This window comes from Lolium perenne, chromosome 4, assembly GCF_019359855.2.
Source record: "Lolium perenne isolate Kyuss_39 chromosome 4, Kyuss_2.0, whole genome shotgun sequence".
In the NCBI taxonomy this organism is placed as follows: Eukaryota; Viridiplantae; Streptophyta; class Magnoliopsida; order Poales; family Poaceae; genus Lolium; species Lolium perenne.
The window spans coordinates 18,252,496-18,277,576 of record NC_067247.2 but is presented as its reverse complement, the minus strand read 5'-3'; the positions used below and the strand labels follow the sequence as shown (position 1 = coordinate 18,277,576).

At 45.0% G+C, this 25,081-nt stretch overlaps 1 protein-coding gene and 1 pseudogene across 14 annotated transcripts; both read left to right on the top strand.

Annotated features, from left to right (window-relative positions):
* Positions 1–1,273: 1,273 nt before the first annotated feature.
* On the top strand, positions 1,274–24,379 carry LOC127323651 (ras-related protein RABA2a-like; annotated as a pseudogene).
* Positions 14,645–21,494, top strand: LOC127323652 (cullin-1). Of its 14 annotated transcripts, none has more exons than XR_011742359.1 (9): positions 14,649–15,224; positions 15,429–15,483; positions 15,963–16,357; positions 16,845–17,042; positions 17,611–17,739; positions 17,844–17,895; positions 17,999–18,112; positions 20,833–20,946; positions 21,026–21,494. XR_011742359.1 is itself a non-coding variant. In XM_071818470.1 (9 exons), the coding sequence occupies exons 6-9, from the start codon at positions 17,687–17,689 to the stop codon at positions 21,161–21,163; spliced, it is 357 nt and encodes a 118-aa protein (XP_071674571.1). In that variant the 5' UTR covers positions 14,651–15,224; positions 15,429–15,483; positions 15,963–16,084; positions 16,238–16,357; positions 16,845–17,042; positions 17,611–17,686; the 3' UTR covers positions 21,164–21,494. The 14 variants fall into 14 exon arrangements, 5 of the variants coding, with proteins under 5 accessions (XP_071674572.1, XP_071674571.1, XP_071674569.1 ...); XM_071818470.1 differs by lacking the exon at positions 20,833–20,946 and having other exon boundaries at positions 14,651–15,224; positions 15,963–16,084; positions 16,238–16,357; XM_071818471.1 differs by having other exon boundaries at positions 20,833–21,494.
* Positions 24,380–25,081: the final 702 nt, after the last annotated feature.

Sequence of the window (25,081 nt, the reverse complement as noted above, 5' to 3'; positions counted from 1 at the left end):
GGGCACCGTTTTTGTAGCAAATTGGTTCACCACTTGCCAGAAGCTAGCATCGCCGCTTCAAGGGATCCGGGATGATGCTACGAGGCCGATGTGTCACCGACAATGATGTTGTGAGGTTGTTGTGTTGCTGATGATGTTGCAAGGCTGCCATGGATGATGTTACAATTTAAGAAATTGTGCAAATTTTGATGTTGTGTACGTGCATTAACATTCTAACAAACTCATGTGAGTTTGTTGTAAAAGCATAAACTAGATGTTACAATGCTTTTTAGGAGTTGGCTACAAGTTTATTTTTTGATGTTGCATAGGTGATTTAAAAATGTAACAAAGTTGCACTATCTTTGTTTAGAAAGCACACACGAGATGTTGTAAGGTTTTTTTGGGGGTTTTCTACAAGTTGAAGTTTTCCTCAAAAATTTTGATGTTGCATACCTACTTTTAAAATGTAACAAATTGGTATAAATTTTATTGTGAAAGCACACACAAGAATTTTGTTGTAGAAATTGTTAGTCTAGTTGTCAATTTAGAAATTGTTAGTGTAATTGTCAATTTAGTTGTAATATGGTGATATTTAGGAAGTTGTAAGACTTGTATACACGGGCCTTTTGGCCCTGTTCTGGAGGGCTTTTTATCCCGGTTTTGCAACGGGGACTACGAAACGGGAATAAAGCCTCACTCTTTAGTCCTGGTTGTGTTACAAACCGGAACTAAAGACCTTCCACGTAGGCTGCGGGCGCACGCCGGGACGGAGGACCTTTAGTCCCGATTTGTAACACCAACCGAGACTAAAGGTCTCCACGTGTATTTTTTATTCAATTTTTTCACTTCCTTTTTTCTATTTTTTCAGAATTTTTAGTATTTGAGTTATTTGACCAGTTTAGTCTCTAAGTACACTTAATATGTAGTTAAATTACTTACTCATGGAGTCATGGTCAACCTTCTCGCTTGGTCACCCATCATCCCACTACTACGACACTACCACGTTTAACTTCTGAGTTCCTTCCGTCTCACTTGCAAGTGATTTGCGCACACGTTATTGATATTAGTATCATGTTAATCATATTAACATGTTGGTCACGATGTCACACTTCTTTATTGTTTGAATTCCAAATAATTCTTTTAATAAACAAAATTAATAAAGTAAATAATAATCTTGAATAAATAAATAACAATAATTTTTTAATTTTTGAAACCTTTTTTGCAAAACCTAAAACCTAAATTTTTTCATATTTCCCTTTGGCAGTTTGTGAATATAAAAATTGGCTAACCGGGGCAAGAGCGGTACCGGGCAATCATGAGTGCCTACTACCGGGGCGTTGTGGGCGCACCGCTGGTCTACAACGTCACCAAGGCCACCACCTTCGGGAACGTAAAGCGGTGGCTGAAGGAGCTTCGTGACCATGCCGTCGCCAACATTGTCATCATGCCCATCGGCAACAAGACCGACCTCAAGCACCTCCGCTCGGTGGCCGCGTCGAACGCGGCGGGCTTCGCAGAGAGAGAAGACCTAGTTTTCATTGAAACCTCCGCGCTCGAGGTGACTAATGTTGACAAGGCTTTCTAGACCGTGTTGGCTGAGATATACCGGATCGTTAGCAAGAAGGCGCTTTCTTCTTCGGAGGATTCGGAGCAGGTGTCGTCGGAGAGGGGCAGTCCATCCAGGTGTCGGCCGGAGACCCCAACGGCGGAGTTTCGTCGAGATGCTGCTCGTTCTAGCGGTTGGTCGCCGGTGTCGCCATGTAGATCGTCTTGGTGGGATCCTTTGAAGTGAATGTTGTTGACGAAATGTGATGTCCTGCAACAAAAATAAATTCAGAAGTTTTGTTAGCACGGTTTCTTGGTTTCAGAGTTGGGCTCACGAATGTTATACTTGTGTTATATGCCTAGGTGCTGTAGTTACTATTGTACTCAAGTACAAGAAATATATGAACTGACAATGACTCCATGTGAGGCTATAAAGTCTCCAGAAATTTGCTGAACTTTGAGGGTTTAGTGCTCATGAGAAAATTATTACGGCTGCAAGGTTCCATCTCCGATCTAGCCAGCAGACTCCTGATGAAAACATCCACGGTGTCGATGAAGGGAGCGCTAGGAAATTGCACACTTATTTGTACTTTGTGGAGTTTTGCACATCAATTGGCAGGGTCATTAAACTATATTTTATCCCAACCCCCCTATATTCAATGGTATATGAGCATGATACTGGTCTGCATCTTAGAGTAGAGTTTTAAAATTATGTCTCTCTTTTGCAATCATGTTGTATTTATCTTTTTTTCTTGATTGTTTTATTGTGCCCCTATCCGTGGCGGACCCAAGATTTTTATTAAACCTGTAAACTCGGTCAAATTTTCTTCAAATTAGGCTGAGTTGCCACTGGAAGCTTGGACACATGTCTGGGCTTAGGAACGGTTGGGTCCGGCTTTGCCCCTATCCAACTATTTCCTATAATGGAATTCCATTGTAGTTTCACGACATATATATTATGCCAATTATCTGTGGATTTTTGAATTCTCCTCCTAAATATGTAGTTCTCAGAGTGTATGCATAATTGTATATAATTTATTTAGTTATTTATGTGGTGACCAGATTGGGTGCTGCCTGAAATAAAACAACTCGCCTCCACATTCAGAAAGCTAAGGAAGCTCTCTGCGACACATCTTTGTTGAATTAAATCTTGTATGGACTATAGTCTTTCTTGAGGCGGCCCCTTCTCTTGAAATATTGCATATTAAGGTAAATTTTGATCTTGTCTCAAAAACATTTGGCAGATGGAGTGTGTGTTTCATTTCAGAATATTGTTGTGTGAGACTTTCCTTACTATTTTAAACACGGAGTTCACCACCATCGGTTACTAATTGCTCATCAAAATGCAGGTTGAGGAACATGCATGTGTGGTAGATCTACGGAAGAACATCTACCATAAAAAAAAGTAGTCGTTGGGAGCTCGATTCCTGCAGCTTCAAGAACTTGTTATTGAAAGAGCTCCAAATCGTCGGCTTTAGGCCGGCCCCAGAGCAGCATCTGACATTCATAAGAGCAATGCTGGAGCAATCTCCCAATCTTCGGGCGGTAGTGTTCTGAAAAAAGATAAGAAATGCGAGCAATGTGATGCCATCGCCCTTAGAGCATGCCCAATGCACTGCCCTAGAGCTACTGCCTCACACTTTTAACTAGGTTCGGGTGGTTCAAAGTAGGTTCGGATGAGGAGGCAGACTCCTCTTCAAGAAGTGGGATCTTAAGCTTAAAAAGCATGCTTTTTGGAGAGAGAAAGAGATACATAGTGTCATATTTGTGGGATCCCTTGTCTCTTTTTTCTGACTAAAGTTGTAGTTTTCATTGGAGAGATAAAATTGACCATGTTGCTTCTGACAACTTTTTTACATGAAGCAGCTAGTTGTGTATGCCACCATTGCTCTTGCCCTTAGTAAGTCACCATGTGCATTGCATCGGCCTACATTTCCTAAGGACATGGATGAGCAAGACACGATAGTAAGGCAAGTCACACATGGCACATTCTTCTCCGGCCAGATAACTTTTGGGGATTAAGGTCTAGGTGTTTATATAGGTGATCACGATTATTTTCGATCATGGTTTTTTGGGGATAGCGAGAAAAAGAAATACCGGCTTACCAAATGGAGTGTTGTCTGCTGACTAAAGGACCAAGGTAGGCTTGGTGTTCATGACCTTGAGGTTAAAAGCGCAGCCTTACTAGGGAAATGGTTGGCAAGTCTGCTAACCTAGGATGGGGTATGGCAGACCATACTTAGGAGAAAATATGTTGGCTCAAAAGCGATTTGTTAGATTCTTTGGAAACCTGGTGATTTCTACTTTTGGGCTGGCTTAATAGCGACTAAGAGACACTTTTTTCCCTTTGCCTCTCTCTCTATTAAAAGATGGAATACCACACTTCGTGAACAATATCCATCTTTATATAATATTGTGGGTCATAAGGTTGATACCTTACAAAAGTGATGGAATTTAACCCACCTATTGTGCCGTCAAGAATAGATCTTGCCAGGCTTCGTCGGACAGCATGGAATGTATTGCTATATCAACTAGCTTTTGTCCAACTGTCACATGGCCAGATGAGTTTTATTGGAACTTAGGCGAATGAAAATTTGACTGTAGATTCGTTGTATAAAGCGTTGATTTAGCCTTTACAATCAGTAATTAGTTTTAAGAAGTTATGGACAATGAAGATATCGCTGAAGACAAAAGTTTTCGCTAGGTACCTTCATCGTGGGTTTATCCTCCTTGCAATACGCAGTTGGCGGGAAGTAAAAAAAGTGTGTTTTTTCATCATGATGATAAAATTAACCACTTATTCTTCTCAATGCCACTTTGCAAGGTCTACATGGTCAATCAACCAAATAGGTTCTACATCACCACGAAGCGTTGCCAATATTTTGCCAATTGGCATAATGGGGTGGATCATAGGTTTAAGCTACTTATTAGGGTGTGAGCTCTTGCCGTTATTTGATCGCTTTAACTATGTAGAAATGATAAAATGTTTAATGATAAAAAACTCTTCGCTTATGCAGGTTATCAACCGGTGCAGTACTTTGGTCCGTTCATGGTCGTCTCTTTAGCGTGTGAAGAACCGTGACCTGTTTACGGAGGTGTCTACACGGTAGGAAGACACGGCAAGGAAGTTTATTACCCAACATGGGTGGCAACATAATCTCAGAATTGGTCCGTGGCCACCTTAGGGGTCGACATCGTTGACGTGTACAAGTAGATTGCCTAGCCCTTTTCATCAGTTCGGACTTTTGGTTTAAGTGGCTAGTGCATGAAGCTTAACATGGTATCAGAGCCCCAGGTCTCGAGTTCAAATCCTGGCTTTCTCAATTTATTCTAAATTCCCCCGCAGTCTCTTGCCGTGTGGCGTGTGGTCCCGGCGCTGCCTCTTTGCCTCTCTACACGTGTTGACTTGTCTTCTCCTCTCCCCGTTACACGTGAGAGGGGGTGTTGATGTGTACAAGTAGATTGCCTAGCCCTTTCCATCAGTTCGGACTTTTGGTTCAAGTGGCTAGTGCATGAAGCTTAACAGATACAACATCATGATGTCCTATGTATCGAGACTTTATTTTTATTTTTATTGGTTCTGTGGTTGGTGTGCGGATGTGTGCATCTTAGTTATGCATAGGCCGGGTGTAATACTCAATACTTTTAATTAATAAAGTGTCTTTTATGGAAAATAGGTGATCATGCATAAACATAAAAGACTAACAAATGGATAAATGATCCTTCTGAAATCTCACATGGTTAGTCAGTGTTAATTAGTTGTCGTTTTCTAAAAACGTACAAACCTACATTTGTCGATTCTCGGACAATCCCGGAAGCTCGAGGTATTGTCTTGACGACTTGACCATCCCATCTCACTCTCAAATGGTCAATCAGATCGATGCCTAAGTACTAGCTGTAATATATGTATAATTCTCTTTTTGATTACTGTTGGCATGGTTTGGTATCTAAGTATCTAACCACCTAAATTTCTTTGCGTTTTCAAGATATTTTTGTTGGCGATATGGTTGGAAGTACGATAGCAATTGTATTATTGTTATCGTACTCGGAACCATATCAATTGCTGGTTGGGAGTAAGATAGCAATTGTATTTTTGTTGGTGATATATATGGTTGGGAGTAGAGTACACGATAGCAGTAATGCAATAACCAATGTCCTTGGATAATTTTTGTTGGTGATATGGTTGCAATATGGAGCAAGATAGCTTAATCCCGGGCAGTCGATGAACACTGGTTATTGCTTATTCAAGGATGAACGAAATACAGATTGCAACCACAACGTCTAACAAGGAAGTTACACTCACGGGTCAATCCGGCTGGCGTTGCCGTCGATCGAGTAGAAATAGGATCGGTCTGGCCTCTCTTTCTCTTTATAGCCAAAAAAAACAAGAGAAACCTCCCTAGCTAGACTTGATATGGAGGAGGAGCCTTCTTGTGCGTTCCTGCTGCTAAGCAACCATGTGGATAATTTCAACGTCATCGACCACAACCCCATGGCTTATCGGATCGTGGAGTGCTCCAGCAAGGCGGCCTACGGCTGCGGGCCCAACGGCGACGCCATTGTGCGGGGCCTCACACTATTTGTGCGCGTCGGCAGCGGCGACGACGACCAGTACATCACCCCCGAGCTGCTTCTCCGCGCGACCGACGAGGTCTTCCGCCGCGTCGGGTCGGAGCTCGACGTCGAGAAGGCGAAGCGCTGCGGGAGCCACACCCGCCTCAGCAGCTGCATCTATGGCGTGGACGGGGACGTGATGGTCCTCTGCATCTCTTTCATCCCCACCTTCATGGCCGACGAGGTGTCGTACTATCTCGTCTACGACTCCGCCGCCGCGTCGCTCTCCCTGCTCCCCCGCCTGCCTCCCTGCTGCCGGCCCGTATGCACCGAGTTCCCTCTCAAGATCAAGGTAGGGGAGGAGGACAAGAAGCTGTACTCCCTGGTGCTCATGGCCGAGAGGTCGACCTCCCCTTCGGCCAATAAGTACACGGACCCTGTTCTCTGTCTCTGGTCGCCGCCGCCGCGGTCCACTGACGATGACGACGCCAGACGGGACTACAGCAGACGCGCGTGGGAACTGAAGGCCCGCGCGCGCGTCGTCAGCGCCATGGCCAACCCCTTCGAAGCGCACGCGGTGTTCTCGTGCAACGGCCATGCTGTGTGGGGCGACCTCGCGCAAGGCATCGTGTACTGCGACCTCGGCGATCTGACCGACGACACGATGGAGCCGGTGGTTTTCAAGGTCGCCATGCTGCCCGAGGAGTGCAGGACCAGGTACGACAAGTACGACATCGACCAGGACGCTATGCCGGTGTTCCGGACCATGAGCCGCGTCGGGGACTCCATCTGGTTCGTCCTCATCGAACCGTCGTTCGATTGCCCCGGCGACACAAAGGTGAAGCTGTGGGCTCTGGACCTCCCGTCGGAGGAGTGGAGCCTGCGCAGGGAGTTCAGCATGCAGAGCGTGTTCGAGCTGGAGGTGTTCATGGCGTGGGGGTTGCCTGAGACCGCTCCGGAGTTCCCGTTCTTGAGGCGGCGGCACAAGGATGTCGAGAATGGCGCCGCCCTCTACGTGTTCCTGCGTGAGCCCTACATGGGCGGCTACCCGTACGCTCACCTCGTGTGCATTGACTTGAGCGGCAGCTCTGAGGTGGTGCCTCTCATGTCGAGCAGGCGCCTGGTGTTCCCGTTGATGCAACGCCCTATTGTCCTGGATCCGGATTTCTTCGATCGGCCCAATATGGCAGTTTCTTGAGGGACTGCTACTACGTTTGTATTGGCCAACAATATCGTTTCTAAGAGCATCTCTAGCCGCGTCCCACAAACAGCACTCGATCGAGCGTTTGGGGCACGTGCCTTGTTTGGAGAACATCCCTCCCAGCCGAGTCCCCCCAAACGCCGCTCTCAAACTTAATTTTAATATTAATTTTTTTTTTTGTTTTTTTGCATTTTTATTTTAAAATAAAGAATGAATATTCCACAAACTAATAAATAATTGGAAACATGGTTTTACACAAACTAAGACATAGTTTGGAATATGATTTTCACAAACTAATACATAATTAAAATATTGCAAAATTAGGAAACCTAACTAGTGTTGGCATCGCAGATTTCGATTGTTTGCTGCCAAAAAAGAACACTCTCAGTCACCCAAACTGGAAAATCCAGCTGGTAATGATAGCCATGTTGGTCCTTTCGAGGAAGAACATCCAGAAATCTCTCTTACCATTTTCACTACGAAGAAAGAACACTTTGCGCGTTCAATCGTCCTCCTCATCGGCGACGTCGTGGTAGTGCCGGCGGCCGGACGTGTCATCGAATACCTTGATGCTCTTATCCGTATCGCCTAGGTAGGAGAATGTGAGCACTCAGCCGCCTTGGATGTTGTGGTAGCGCGCGAACTTCTCCCAGCCTGTGTGGATGTACATCTTGCCGCGCCCGTAGAAGAGCACGTCCACCGGCCACCGGCAGCAGTCGCAGCCAGCCTCCCGCAGATGCAGCGTGGCCGGCTCGTTGACGGCGACGAACTTGTCCGGTAGCCTCTGGATGCCGAGTGGGTCCCCATTGAGGACGACAACGAACTCGAACAACACTTGGTACTCTTCCTACAGGTACAACGATGAAGACGACGACCGTGTAGCTTTGCCGCGGCCACGACCACGGCCACGGCCGCGACCTCAGCCTCGGCCTCTACCAGCCATGGCGTCGACTCTTGAGACGGTGAAGACTAGGGTTGGGGAGAGAGGCGCTAGGGTTTGTGTGTGAGGAATGACGAAAAGCGCCCCTTTTTTATAGGCCGGAGGGAGGCGGGGGAGTGGTGGCGCTCATTAACGCCAGCACGGAGAGCTATGCGCGACGAGACGCTTCGATGCGCCTCTGCGGGAACTGCACCGTTGTTGCGCGCCAATAACTTCCGTCAAGAGGTAGGCGACGGTTAGGTTAAACTTGAATGTGCCGCTGACGCGTCGGGCCCGCCACTTCCCGCCTCGCTTTTCGTTGTGTCCGGCATGCCTGGAGCGTCCCATATGGAGCGGGGACGGTCTCGAAGCGCCGGACGGAAGGATGATTTAGGGCGCGTGGCTGGGAATGAAATTTTGTCCGACGGCCCATATGTCTTTGGGGGCCGCCTTTGGGAACGCGGCTGGAGATGCTCTAAGTAGAGTACTTGTTATAAACTTGTCACGGTTGTCTCTAATCGCCTAATTAACGCATGGTAGCTAGCACTAGCCCTTAATGTTTTTTGCTGCCTAATCACTTGTCTCTTTTCATCTCAAAAGTTACGATGTTTTGGTTTCGAGTGGAGATCGATTATATACATGTCCCCTTTCTATTTTGTTAGTACACGCAACCAATCTCGAGGGACATTTAAATTTGTATAGGATTTCTCCTTTAATTAGGTCTAACTCCTTTAGGTTGCCACTGATAAGCCACAGTTTTCACTTCGTACAATTGATCCGGAGCGAATTAGATCCATTTTATGATAGACACATCACTTAAGATACGGCGCGATTGGAGTAGAAATCCAGCATGCATCCATTTTTACAGAAAATAGCAATATGTTTTCTTCGTTCTGAAATAGTCTATATTTTAGCTTTAAAATTTTCTGAAATACTCTACGTTCTAGCTTTTAGTCAACAACAACACTGAAAACGAAATTGTTTTGCTCTCTTTATCGTTGCTATTTCTAATGTTGCTTGCATTGGTTGTTTACATATCTAAATATAGTACTAATAAATACAAAATTAGTGTGTATCATTTTTCATTAGAATGTAGACTAAATCAGAATGGAGGGAGTATGTGCTATTAAATTAATATATTATTAAACTATTTTTTTGAAAATGTGCGTTTTATTACTTGATCAAGCAATTACACTCGCCCTCTGCATAACCAGGATGCACACAGTCGTTCGGGGGTCACAAATAGTTTCAAAGAAAAAAAAACGATATAGGCGAATTACATATCAATCATGAGAAATTGTAGAACGACTAAGATGATGCTGGAGACCCAATCCGTAGATTATGCTGCCACCCATGTAGGGAAAAAGTATCCCTCGCCGTATCCTCCAACCGTGTACAGACCTTCGTAAATAGGTCTCGATTCTCCACTCTCTATAGCGCATACCACGAACGGAGAATAGGGTGCATCTGTATATAACCTGCAAAAGGGAATAATTCTTATCATTAAAAACTTTGTCATTTCTGCAAAGCCATAGCGACCATATAACGGCAAGAGCTCCCACCCTAATCGGCGTTCTAAACCTGTGATCAATACCATGAAGCCAATTCCCAAAAATATTGGTTACACTGGTCGGATGATACAGATCCGAAGCTACTTGGATGCGTGACCATATAGATCTGGCAAAGGGGCACTCGAAGAACAAGTGTACTCGAAGAACAAGTGTTTAACTATCTCATGGTGATGAAAGAATACACACTAGTACTCCCAAGCTTATTTCGTTTCGGAAGATTATCTTTGGTTAGGATTGCCCCTCGATGTAAATACCATCTAATTTTTTTTAATTTTAGCGGTATTTTCATCTTCCAAATCTTCTTGTTCTTATCAACTGAAATGTCAGGTTGGATAATTGCATTGTATAACGAACTTACTGCGAACTTCCCATTGGATTGTGAGTTCCAACGAAATTCATCCGGCCCTTGGGATAACTGAATGGATTCCAAACGAAGAAGTAAGGCATTCCACGCATTAAGCCTTTGTCCATATAAATCTCGTCTAAATGTTACAGACGGTGGTAGGTCACCGTTAGTAGAGCAATGGTATCACTTTTGCGACGAACAATGCTATATAACGCCGGATATTGTTCAGAGAGAGGTCTATTCTCTAACCAAGAGTCCTCCCAGAACCGTATCTACGATCCATCCTTAATGGAAAAAGTACCATATTTGAAGAGAAATTTCTTCGTTTTAGGCCGACCCAAAAGTTCGAGTCCCCTGATTTCTAAATGATTTCGGACAACGCTTTCTCGCCAATGTACTTTCTCTTAAGAAGGGTGATACATCTCAAACGTATCTATATTTCTTATGTTCCATGCTAGTTTTATGACAATACTCACATGTTTTATATACACTTTACATCATTCTGATGCATTTTTCGGGACTAACCTATTAACAAGATGCCGAGATGCCAGTTCCTGTTTTCTGCTGTTTTTGGTTTCAGAAATCCTACACAGGAAATATTCTCGGAATTGGACAAAACAAAAGCCGAACCTTCTATTTTACCGAGACGGACCCAGAACATCGAAGGAGAGTCGGAGGCGGCCAGCAGGGGGCCCACACCACAGGGCGGCGCGGCCAGGCCCCCTGGCGCGCCAGCCTATGGGGGGCCACCCCCTGGCTCCTCCGAGGCCGCCCTTTCGCCTATATATGCTCCCAGATGCGAAAACCCTAAAAACCCGACGATATTTCACGAAGAGTTCCGTAGCCGCCGCCATCGCGAAGACAAGTTTCGGGGGACAGAATCTCTGTTCCGGCACGCCGCCGGGACGGGAAATTGCCCCGGAGTCATCTCCATCGACTCCATCGCCATCTTCATCGCCGTTGCTGTCTCCCATGATGAGGAGGGAGTATTTCTCCCCCGAGGCTAAGGGCTCTACCGGTAGCTATGTGGTTCATCTCTCTCTCCCATGTGATCTTTATGTGATCATGAGCTTTGTAATCTAGTTGAATATGTAGATGTTACTCTTGTCTATTATGCACTCTAGAGGTTACTTTAATATGAACTCCGGATTCACTCTCCACGGTGTGACGGTGACAGTGTGCGCATTGTGTGTGATTCCTTTATGAAGTTGTGGAGCTTGTTTACTCCGGCTTGAGCGTGCTTAATTTTGAGGGTTTAGTGCTCATGAGAAAAATATTACGGCTGCAGAGTTCCATCTCTGATCTAGAACTAAATACAGATTTCAAAGAAAATTATGCAAGGACATTAAGTAAATACAGATTGCAACCACAGCGTCCAACAAGGAAAGTACAGTCGCGCGCGTATCAATCCGGCTGGCGTTGCCGTCGAGTAGAAATAGGATCGGTCTGGCCTCTATTCTCTTTATAGCCAGACCAGAAAAAGCAAGAGAAACCAACATCTGATCGATCTGCCCTAGCTTAGGAAGATATGGCGGAGGAGGAGCCTTGTTGTGAGTTTCTGCTGCTAACTGACTTTGTGAGAAATTTCAGCGTCATCGACGACGGCGACCCCAGGGCTTATCAGATGGTGGAGTGCTCCAGCAAGGCGGCCTACGGCTGCGGGCCCAACGGCGACGCCATCGTGCGGGGTCTCACACTGTTCGTGCTCGTCGGTGGCGATGACGACGACCCGTACATGACCCCCGAGCTGCGTCTCCGCGCGACCGACGAGGTGTTCGACCGCGTCGAGTCGCAGTTCGACGTGGAGAAAATGAAGCGCTGCGGGAGCGAGACCCGCCTCAGCAGCCGCATCTACGCCGTGGACGGGGACGTGATAGTCCTCCACATCTCTTTCACCCCCAGCTTCATGGCCGACGTGGTGTGGTACTACCTCGTCTACGACTCCTCCGCCGCGTCGCTCTCCCTGCTCTCCCGCCTGCCTCGCTGCTGCCGGCCCGTCTGCACCGACTTCCCTCTCAAGGTCAAGGTCAAGGTCAAGGTCAAGGCAGGGGAGGAGGACAAGAAGCTGTACTCCCTGGTGCTCATGGCGGAGAGGTCGACCTCCCCTTCGGCCAAGTGCACGGACCCCGTTCTCTGCCTCTGGTCGCCGCCACCGCCCCCGGACAACGACGCCAGACAGGACTACAACAGACGTGCGTGGGAACTCAAGGCCCGTGTGCGCGTCAACGCCATGGCCGACACCTTCGAAGCGCACACGGTGTTCTCGTGCAACCGCCATGCTGTCTGGGGCGACCTCGCGCAAGGCATCTTGTACTGCGGCCTCGGCGACCTGACCGACGACGCGACGGAGCCGGTGGTTTTCAAGCACGCCATGCTGCCCGAGGAGTGCAGGATCAGGTTACGACATCGGCGAGGACCCGATGCCCGTGTTCCGGACCATGAGCCGCGTCGGGGACGACTCCATCTGGTTCGTCCTCATCGAACCGTCGTTCGATCGCCCCGGCGATACGAAGGTGAAGGTGTGGACTCTAGACGACCTCCCATCGGAGGAGTGGAGCATGCGGAGGGAGTTCAGGATGCAAGGCTTGTTCGAGCTGGAGGCGTTCAGGGCGTGGGGGTTGCCGGAGACCGCGCCACCCGAGTTCCCGTTCTTGAGGCGGCGGCAGAAGGATGATGTCGAGAATGGCGCCGCCCTCTACATGTTCCTGCGTGAGCCCTACAGGAGCGGCTACCGGCCGTACGCTCACCTCGTGTGCATTGACTTGAGCGGCGGCGGCTCTGAGGTGGTGCGTCTCGTGTCGAGCAGGCGCCTGGTGTTCCCGTTGATGCAACGCCCTATTGTCCTGGATCCGGATTTCTTCGAAAGTGCACGCAACCAATCTCGAGGGACATTTGTATAGGATTTCTCCTTTGGGTGAGATCGTAGGACTAAACTCCTTTAGCTTGCCACTGATAAGCCATAGTTTTTACTTGGAACAATTGATCCGGAGCGAATTAGATCCATTTTATGATAGACACATCACTTAAGATACGGCGCGATTGAAGTAGAAATCCAGCGTGCATACATTTTTACAGAAAATAGCAATATACTTCCTCCGTTTTGAAATAGTCTATATTCTAGCTCCAAAATTTTCTAAAATACTCTACGTTCTACTACCTCCATCCGAAGGCTTAAGGCCTATATTTTTTCCGAAAGTCAAACTATGTTAAGTTTGACTAATTTTTTATAAAAAATCATTAACATGTGAAATATAGAATTAATATTATTAGATAGATAATGAAATATATTTTCATGTACTATCTACAAAATATCATATTTGTTGATAGATTATTCTAAAATTTTGGTCAAACTTTACTTCTTTGTCTTTTCCAAAAAAATATAAGCCTTAAGCCTTGGGATGGAGGTAGTAGCTTTTAGTCAACAACAACACTGAAAACGAAAGTGATTTTGCTGTCTTCATTGTTGTTTCTAATGTTGCTTGCATTGGTTGTTTACATATCTAAGTATAGTAATAATAAATGCAGCACTAGTTTGTATCATTTTTCTCTAAATGTAGATTAAATCAGAATGGAGGGAGTATGTGCTATTAAATTAATATATTATTAAACTTTTTTTTTGAAAATGAGCGCTTTATTACTTGACCAAGCAATTACACCCGGCATCCGCATAACCAGGATGCGCACAGTCGTTCGGGGGTGACAATAGTTTCAAAGAAAAAAAAACAACATAGGCGAATTACATATTAATGGTGGCCACTTTCGTGAAACTTACGTTGAGAAGATAGATCAGTTTGTACACTGAATCCCTTCTGCCTCCTTAACCTTAGGTAACAAGATAACCTCACCAAAATTTAGATGAAATAGCTCCAACTGTCCAGCGTGTAAAACACTAAACATTTGCAACATATCCGTTTTATTGGTATCCCAAAAAATCTGGTAAAATTCAATGATCCAATGATATTAATTTTGTGTCATAAATGTTGCTACTCTCTGATCCAAATTACTTATCGTGGATTCAATGAACCTAAGACTCATTTTAGGTAACTCAATTTGAACATAAAAAGAGTTATATACGTTTTTGGTACCACAACTTGTATCGGATGTGCAGTTTAGTACCACATCTTGCAAAACATGAACCTGTGGTACCACAACTTGTATTAAGGGAGCAAATAGGTATCAAGTCATTGTAGAGCTGACATGTGGTGTTGTAAATTTTACACAAACACCCATATATTTTTTATTATGATGCCTTATAGGTACAAGCGGGTCCCACCTGTCAGTATACAAAGAAAGAGGTAAAAAACACATAATAAAGATGTGATTCAAACACAGCACCCTTGCCTCCCAAACACAGGTGCTTGCCATCGCAGCTGTAAACCATTCATAGGATATATTAAATTTAACCTATACGTATCTAAAGGTATGATTGCTGCACTCCCATGGGGCTCTCCTAGGCTATCCACGATGGGCACGTTGCTTGCACGGGTTGGGTCGCTCGCCTCGCTACCTTTTCGTCTAGTGATCCACGAGTCATGCAGCGGTTGGACGCGAACGCTCGTGCCAGGAGACAAAACCGAGTGCCCAGCCAAACCCTATCTTCTTCCTCCCCCAATCCCACAGCCGCCTCCTCCCCAGATCCCACCGCCTCCTCCCCAGATCCCGCCGCCTCCTCCTTCCCTGCTCCCGCTCCCGCCGCCCGTCTTCTCTCCGGCGAGCCGTCGCCGGTCTCCTCTCCGGCGGGCGCCATCGGCCATGTCCTCCCACTTCGGGTGCGGCAGCTCCTCATGGCATGACGAGGCAGAGATGTGCGGAGGACCTTATCTCCTCCGATATGTGGGCGCAGCAGCCCAGCGTTGCAGCCCCACTCCAGCCGCCGCGTCGCCCTCCTCCCCTAAGGTTTCTGAGGCGCTGCTGCCCTCCTCCCCTTCATCCTGCTCATCAAGGGAGGGAGGAGCGCAGCAAGAACGCGGGAGGGATGAGGTCCGGCGGTGCGGCACCTCGGGGAGCTCGTCCGCCACCGTATCTCCTCTGATTTGTGGGCGCAGCAGCCCAGCGTTGCAGCCCCACTCGAGCCGCCACCTCGCCCTCCTCCCCTAGGCTGAATACAAGGTTTGTGAGGCGCTTCTGCCCTCCTCCCCTTCATCCTGCTTGGTGCTCAAAAGGATTAGCACATGTTTGGAAGTAACGCCAATGATGCCAGGAGTGGACGAGTTTTCTCTGTGTGTGCTTACAGTGCTAATTTGATTAATCTTGGTTTTGATCGGTATGTAATTGATCATCCCTTTCTTATTTCTCACCACTCATGATGTGCAGGTTTGTCGTGAACGGATATATGAAACATGTAGATACACTATGGAAATCATGGAAGGTGATGCTCATGGGCTTTTGCCTTCTATATCTGAGGATCTTTTGCTTATTATTTTTAAGTTTCCATTGATGTTAGCTCTACTACAAAGGAATGGTTGTAATGCCTTAATTGTACTTTGTTCTCTTATATATTTATCTGTGAAATAGGTTATGTGTGGCAATTTGTTTGAAAAATATGGTAAACTTATAGTTAGTTGTTCAGATCAAAATAGTGTCCCCAATGCATAAGCTATTTTTTCCGAGTACATAAAGTTTCATTTTGCTTCAGTTTGGTGTAAAACAAATGATCAGTTGTGCGTATGAAAATACATATGTCTTTCGAGCAATTAATCATCTTATTAGGGGAATTGATGTTTTCTAAAACAAAGTATGCATCTTATTTGTCCCTTATAAGGACCAGAAGCGTGCTTATTTTAATTTCCCTTATAGTGTATATTTCAGTTTTTGCCATACGACTGATTCTTCCTTTGCTATGTTCAGGGTAAGAACTAAAGAGAAGAGTCCGTGTTGTTGAGGATATCAGAACTGGTCCCCTAGATTTTGTATTATTAAGATAAAGAGAAGGATCTGAAGCTACAACCCCTTCTAACATTTTATTGTCTGTAGGACATGGTGCACTCTCTTGGTTTAAATAGATAATTATCCAGTTTTAAAACTTAATTGTACTGCTCCTTGGTCGTACGGATTCATTGGCACCTTTGCTTTGTGCAGTTCTAATTTCAGTATACATATTTATTTGTCGGTTCTGCTTTCAGATGTTCAGATTTAGGTTTGGCTTTCATCTACCTTGAGACCGGCCATGACACCTGGTTTGCTGACCAATAGCATGGGGGCTACATGTCGAGGATCTGATTATATGAAATTTTGCTTATCAGGTTGGCATTCAATTTTATAAACTATAATTCTGTCTGAACAGCTTTTCAGTGGCTTTTTTAATAGTCTATCTGTATTCAGTTTGTAATGTTCAGTACAAACAAAAAAGTATAGCTTCGTTTGGAGCTGGCACATACAATCCTACATTAGTTTGTACACTATTTTCATTTCTACTCTATTGGGTGTGAAAAATGGCCATGCTACTACTGATTTCAGTATACATATTTTTCAAGTTGCAAGTTGCAGAAACTATAAAACCATTCAATCGGTGGGAGCAGATAGACCTGCGATCGTATATAACATTATAATCATGTGAAGTTCTTAGTTTTGTGAAGAAACATAATTCTCTTAGATGATCAATGACAATACTTATGATGCTCCGGCTAATTGAAACTAGAGTGCATATTTGCAGCTCTTTGTTTTTTTGTAAACCTGCTGTTGTTCATGAAAGAATGCATATACTTCAGAACTCTGACCAAATTAGTGCAGTTTTTTTTACAGGAATGTTATTTTTAATCCGCTAAATGGTTTAGCAGTTGTGAAATCTGATGCTTTGATAAGAGAGAGAGGGTACACAAATTGTTGCAGGCCGAGGCACCGCCTGACACCTGGAACGGTAAAATATGAATGTACTACTCATGAAGGGAGCGTAGGTTTCTCATACTGGAAGTTGCAGAAAAAATTCAGGTACATTCATATTCTGTTTGGTGAATATAGAGGAAAAGTATGTCAAGGCTTTAGTATTTAGGGAGAAACATTGTTCGTGTGTGGACCATGTGCTCTACGTGTTTGTTGTTATGTGTGAGAGGTGCTGATCCTATTGTGCTTGGTCGGGGTGTGATGTCTGTTGATTTGCTTCCTATGTGTAATGCATAGGTATGCAAATCTGGCTAGATTCAGACTTAATGATGTGGTTGAAGTGAATTTCTGGGCTATGTACACTCAACGTAATTTTTCTGTCTTGGATTTTAGTAGGTGGTGTAGATATAGAAGAAATTATGTTGATGCTCTCCTCCTCCTGATTCATATCCATAGCCATTCTACTATAATACGATTTGTATGTTCCTGAAGTACGTGCTTTCTTTCTGATTTATTTTGGCGATGAAACTCTAGAGACATAGAGATATTGTTCAGGCTCTTCTCAAAAATCACTCGTAGTCTGGAACTTGTTTATAATGTTTAAAACATCATCGACTACAGTTATATTCCTTTCAGATAGCTATAATTATAATTGAATTATACACCTTTGCAACAGGTTATGAATTAGGGCAGATGTTTGGTCAATCAAGCAGAAGATTCTGCTAAAGTAGGTACAGTATTTACGCCAGCCAATGCATCATTTATGCACTTCTTGTTTGTGCAGATGGTTGGAATGCAGGAACAGGTGTGTAACTTGATCTTCAATTTGTGCATATGTGTTATTTTCCTTTTAGATTTTCGTCTGAAAAATCATTGAGCTGAATGACAAGCATGTAGCATATGTGACAGATTATTTTCAGAGCCGTACACTCTTCCACGTGTTCAGCTGGTTGATACAGTCGTATGCCATTTTTCATTTATAATAATTATGGTTTAGGCTTATGCCATTTTTCCTTTATAATAATTAAAATTGCTGCCTCATTCTCAAACTTCTCTTTGTTCAGGCACTTAAAGAAGCCATTGAGGTCTTTTACAGTAAGGGTGTCTCTGTCAGTTCGAGTGATGAGTTACTCGCCACCTTCTATGACAATATTTTGAAGATAGGCTTCGGTGAAAAGGTTAGTGTGATGGAATTGTGTCTGTTCGGATGTGCTTATTTCTGCATTTGAAACACTATAATGGTGTTTATTTAAGATACTTAACTTGATAAGAAAAGGATCCGGTTGGGCCAGTGAAAGATTAGACCTATGGTAGCAATAGAGTATGTATTGATTTGTCCTTTCCCCGTGGATATCATAGTGTAATAAGCTCTGGTATATAGCTTTTGTTTAGTGATATTTATTTTCAATACCAATATATATTCTTTGGTGCTATCACCATCAACCTATTTACAACACTTGTCTTATATATTCTTGCTATTTTTTAATGCAATGAAGTAATGCCAACTACATTTTATCAATTCTGATCTCATAACACAAGCTTGGCACTTAATGATGCATTAAGATATTGTTCGCACTACAAAAACTGTTACTATTATGGGAATTGAAAATGGAATAAATAAATTGAACCTGTGTTTTCTGCTCTTAGATAATTAACACTTCCACCTTCATGTTATAACCAGATGTTTTATACCTTAATTTTTTCTCATCAGTTTTCACAACTTAATATAGGAGCAGGTTCTCATAATGTAAGAGACTATAGAGAGAACATAAGAATGAATATTAAAACCGTTGACTTGAACAAGTCACTCCTAGCAGCAAGAAAGATCTAAGTGTTGGCATATGGGGCCATTAGCAAGGTGTCTGAACAAATGCAATAATGAATATGTACAATATGAAATATCACTCTATTTTGAAATAATAATTACTGGTACCGAATATCTCAAATATTGGATCTCACTATTTTAGGAGAATAGATGATATTTTACACCGGGTGACACAGTTTATGCCATAAGTGTATAAAAAACAAAGAATGGTAGCAATTAACCGAGCTAGCAGAATCTTGATAATAGGCAGTAAGCACATTTTCTCTCTTTGATCTTTTGTTTTTCTATCAGTGAAGTAGTCGCAAACTCCCAGGAATAATTTGTTATCGTGTTTTAAGAGATGTTCGTGCAGACTTCTACATCAATTAATGCAAGGTAGAAACCTTTTTTTTTTTTTGACTTGGAACGCTGACATTCCATTAAACTTGGACGGCAAGATCGCCGTACAGAGCCCTGCTTACAACATCAGGAACGTGTTCATACCACACCTGGTGGTCATTTTGCACACCAGCCATGCCTAACGCTGCGACCAGAAACCTTTTGGTACCACTGATATAGCAGAGTACACAAGATATAATCCCTAACAAATAGTAAGGCTAAGCAGCCCAGGGAACCTAATGTTCAAATCTACACTCTTAACAGATGAACATAGAAACAGTAGCATATATACATGTCCGCTAGCTGGAATACACTTCAAAATACGAAAAAGGTCTGACGAAGCATTTCACTATGCATTCTTTGTGAATACCTCCAGCTTTAGCAATCGCATGTTGTCTTGCTACTCTTGCACTTCAGGTCCAATACCTGGGCTATAGGCGTGTCTCACTGGAACAACATATGTTATTTGTGTCGCGTACACAATTATAACTGAAGTTGTCAGGCCAGACAACACAACACAACACTACTATAGTCAATGATATCCGGTGATAAACCTGGATGGTAGCCATCCGTGTCAAACATACAAAATAGGCTTAGCAAATCTTCAAAAAATGTTGGAGTATATAAATCAGTTGGAAGAGCTCCACTTTTGATTTTGGGCGAGGAGGAGACAGTATATAACGCGAAGGTCAACTATAACAGCAGTGACCGGATGACGTCAATGTGGTTTCTTTTCCCTGTTCTTGGAACATCAAGCATCTAATCCAAAACCAACAAGTATGATCTAGGATTACTTACAACAACGTATCTGCATAATTTACAGTAACCAAGCCAAGAGCACTTTGAGAGAACCTTAATTAGATGGCCAAGAATTTTGTTCTCCTTATTACTGTGTGGCTGACCTCTAAATTTGTTATCGAGAAGAGAACATAGCTGCAGCAGAAGGCCATGAATTGAATTGAATGTAGAAGACTTTGCATGCCGAGGTAAATTTTCATTTCCCTTCTTAGCTGATACAGGAGGATCATACTGCAGTCGCTCATTAAATACCAAACCAATCAGGGCCCTTGCTGCAAGGACACGGACCCGATAATTACTCCAGGGAGCACATTTCTGAATAAAGGGTAAAAGTAAAAAAACAGATTTAAAGGATCCTCACTTCCACAGCTTATAGGTGAAGGCTTAAGCCTTGATAAAAGAATAATAGGGCACAAGCTGGGGTGTATGTATGGCTTTTGCAATACGTGACTCCAAATTGCAAGAAACCCCATCAGCTAGGATTATTAACTTTATACTGGCAACTCCCGTGAGCGCAAGCTCCTCCTTGAACGGTAAAATTATTAAAATATTTGAAAAGTAATGATAATCATTTCTTTTACAAAAACTATGTCACTTCTTTTATCTGAATGGAAGGTTTCAGGAAAGACATATATTGTGCACTCGGAGAAAAAATAAAGATGGGTGCCCCGAAACTGCAATTTTGGAAACATAAATATTTTTCAGTATAGGATAGAAAAGTTATCTTCACTAAAGTTTGCATGTACACAGATGGGACATGTGTAATTGTTTTAGATCATTTTGATATTAAGAACTTATTTCACTTAGGAGTGGGTGTACTAATTTTACATCATTCCAAACGAAGCCTCAATTGCGTATAATTACTTGATTTTAAAGCATACAATTATCTATCGCTAGGCATCGGCGGATACATAGACTGTGAGAACGGGCAGCATGTGTGATTCCTCGCTCCGACAACCTAGGCCATAGATGAGTTGTTCCAACTATTTTTTTCTTATAAACCATGTCAAGGTTCATCTTACTTTTAATCAACATTCTGATCTACTTGCATTTTGTGGTGTTTATCCTGAGACTAAAATGGTTATTCCAGGTTACTTGCACTGATAAATGGAGATTGCACTCCATTTTATGGTCTTCTTTTGTAAAGATTGAGCCAATATGCCATCTTCAAGTCAGGGTCATTCTTGAGAGTAATTATGTGAAGTTAGAAGTCGGTTCGGAAGAGTAGCCGAAGTCATAAATGGTAGGACTTTCTGCAGCGGAAAATATGTTTATATCTATTTTTGGATAAGAGTGCACATGGTTAGTATTTCAGATATATACATTCACTAGCTACATTGATATCTCTGAAGTAGATGGAAATCCCAGATCAAACATGGGTGAAGGATCCTGATGTCATTGCTCTTGCAGATTTCATTAAATCAAATTTACCAACATCAAAATTATTCCTTTTATAGATGGTCCGACTTATGTAGATGTTACTTTTGTTGTTCCTTGTGTATGTTGATCTTGACATTGTCATTGCGTGTTTTGCTACTATAATATATTCCTTTTGTTTCCTTGGTTGTATATAAATGTTTCTACTTCATTTGTAATTTCGTTTGCTTTATCCTTAGATCATCCGATCGATTCATTTTCTGAAACCGAAGAACAGTTTTCACCTATATTTTAGCAATGGTATATAAAGTGTACATCGGCACGAATTTCACGGGATCGTGCGCCAAGGCGCACATCTAAATCTAGTATACTATAAGCACACGATAGTCCGACGTGCATGTGCAGGTGGCCACCGTGCTCGTGCACTCGATTGTGAAGGAAATGGGTCGCAGAACCACCACGACACATACACGGGAGTAAGAACATATCCACCGGCGCTTCCTAAATAGGCGTTGGCACTGCCGTATAGGAGACGGCAAAGCATTAAAGGCGTCGGCAGAGCATCCTGTATTTAGCGATGGTGTTTCCACACCGGCGCCTCCCATATAGCAGCCTCAATAGAAATTCAAATGTAAATGACATTTAAAAAACAAATTCATACGAATATTCATTAGTTTATACAAAAGTTACTCGAATTTAAACTAAAACAACTAACGGCTGCGTGCGTCGATGGTGCTGAAGTCGAGGTTGTTGGTATCGTCGCCGTCGTCGTTGGATGAGCCAAAGGACCAATCATCGTCCTCCTCCTCCTTTGGCGCCAGCGGCACGAAAGGTCCGGCGAGGTCGACGAAGTTGGCGCCCTGGTTCCTGGCGGACCACACCGCCGCCTGCCGCGGGTCCGTCGTCATCTGCTAGTAGTCCTCCTCGACGGAGCGACCGATGATGTAGTTTTGCGCGGGGAATTCCTCCGGGTCATCACCGCCACGGAGGTCCGCCTACGCCTACGCCTCCGCCTCCATCTCCCACCATTGCCTCTTCGCCGGCGGAAGTGGTGGCGAGCCCGCGACGTCCTCCTCCTTGAGGCAGCGGCGGTGGATCGAACCCGTCGTCCGACGGGCCGGAGCCGAAGACGCGTGCCTCGCTCCGTCGACGATGACGATGCCACCCGAAGGTGGCGCGTGCGCGGCCGAGACCGTGCGGTCGCCAGCGATTGACGATCTGGTGCGCGAGCTCCCAGACGGCGTCGTCCTTGTCGGCGGCCTCTGTAGAGGCGGCTTCATGCACTCCGCCTGCTGGTAGTAGAGCGGGATGCGCGGTGGGTCTGATCGGCCTATGTTTTTAAGTTTCGAATTTGGGGGCAGGAGTTTAGGGGGTGGGGCTAGGCGCCGGTGCCCCCGTATTTAGGGGTTACGCCCGGCACCCCCCCCCCCCTCCGTCCCATATGGTCTGGCGCTGGACGCTGTATGTGGGGACGAGTGGAGATGCTCTAAGCCCTAGCATCCTCCCTACGGAGTAGAGGGCGTGGGCTTCACCTGTTGCAAGGCACGGTAGCAGATGAACATCGGGTCGAGGACGGCGACGGTGAGCATGAGAAAGCGCCTCCTCACCTACGAATGGTCGTGATCGCTTATGGCACCGACAAGCTCGTCGACGCCACGCCAAGCATGGCAACCTGTCGCCTGTGCCAGCGCTTCTATAGACATGACACCGTAGAGTGCCGACATCATTGTATAGAGCAGACACGTAGATCGGCGTACGGCTGGGTGCACATCAGCATGGCAATAGCACGGCCATGCACTTGGACGTGTGTTTGTGCGTTCAGAGAGAGTATAAATATAAGCTGGCCTAAAATTCAGCACAAATGATCATGCAGTCTGTTGGTGTTCAAGTATATAGCTTGACAGTATGTGGTCTTGTGTTCAATATCCCATCTCTACACATATGTTTTTAAAAATTTCTTATCTCTTTGTACACTGATAGGTGGGACCTGCCTGTAAGGCATCGCCAAGGAGACATGCGCCATAAAAATAATATAGGGGTGTTTGTGCAAAATGTAAAATGCCACATGTCAGCTCTAGAATGACTTGGTACCTATTTACTCTCTTAATACAAGTTGTGGTACCATAGATGCACGTTTTTCAAGATGTGGTACTAAACTACACATCCGATACAAGTTGTGGTACCAAAAATGTATATGACACATAAAAAAGATGTCTCAACTTTATATAATTATGGATGTATGTATCTAGATAAAAATATAGATCCAAATACATCTAAATTTTAACATAGTTAAGACATCTTTTGATATAGATGGATAGAGTAATGTTTTGTCTAAATATGCGACAAGTACTTTAGGTCAAAGGAAGTACTTTTTTCTAGCTAGGAAGTTGATTAAATTTAATAAAATTTGAGTTAAAGACATATCTAAATTGCACTTATTTGTTGACGGGACGGAGGGAGTACTTTGAAGCTATGTTGAATTGTTAGTGATCGACAATATATTCAGTTTCCAAGATCAACCGTGCTGCAAACCAGGTTGCTCATAACCTGGCAAAACTGGGACGTAATGAGTCTTCTGAGTGTGTTCTTTTTGGTGCAGTTCCATCCGGTGTGGAGGACATGGCCAATAGTGAATGTAATGAAACAATTATGTCTTAAGTATATATCCAAGCTTAAAAAAAAAGACAATATATAAGGAGACAAGTAATAATCCGACATTGCCGAGGACACTTGAAGCTAGTCAAGGCTTAGGCTAGATAGATAACTGGTTGAGAGCTTCTTCGTCCTTGCGCCGCCGGTCGAAGAAATCAGGAGCCAAGAGCACGGGCTGCTGGTTGAACATCCACGGAGTGATGCCGAGGCGTCGGGGCCGGACGAGACGCGGCTCGCTGCTGTCGCGCACGTCGATGCCGATGAGGTGGCAGCCTGTTCCCTGAGGAACGGCCCGCGGCAGCAACAAGTAGATCACGCCGGCGTCCTGCTCCCTGAGGAACGGCGACCATGGCACCCTCCTCGGCAGCCCCGCCTCCACGAAGCCCTCCAGCGCCCATATGCTCAGCAGGCTTAGCTCCAGGTGCCTCTCCCACCGCCTCTCCGCGCCGTCGGACAGGTCCAGGCTCAGAACCACCACCGTGGTGTCGCCGGGGTGGTCGCAAGACTCGAGGACCACGAACCAGACGCTGTCCCCGACTCCGACTCCCATGGCTCTATAATTGGACTCCAGCTCCTAGATCTGTACTCCTCCGGCAGCGCGACGAAGGTGAACTCCACCGCGGAGGCGTCATGGCAGAGGATGTCGGCGCATTCACAGTAGAGGATGCCTCGGGTCAGGTCGGCCCAGAAAGCCTTGCCCTTGTAAGTGAACGCCTCCGCCTCCCAGCCGAACCTGTCTGGCATCACCGTGGCGTGCCTGCGCTGCCGTATCTGCCAGCAGGGGCCGACGCCACCGTTAACATGGGACGGTGACTGCGGCGTCCAAGAGCAGAGGACGGGCCGGCCTAGCTCGTCATGCTGCTCTGCCTCAACCGCCGTTAGGACCAGCGTGTAGCCACCGTCGCCCGGATGGCGCACGAGGAGAGGGCAGTTTGTGTAGGCGGCTTCACAGTGCGTCGGCACGTACGGGAGCAGAGAGAGCGAGGTGGTCTCTCTATCGTAGACGAGGTGGTACGACAGGAGATCGCCGAGCTCTTTTTCATGACGGAACGACACGCAGAGGACCAGGATGCCCGCCTCGTCATCCACGGCCTCCACGCTGGCGGAGAGGCGGACT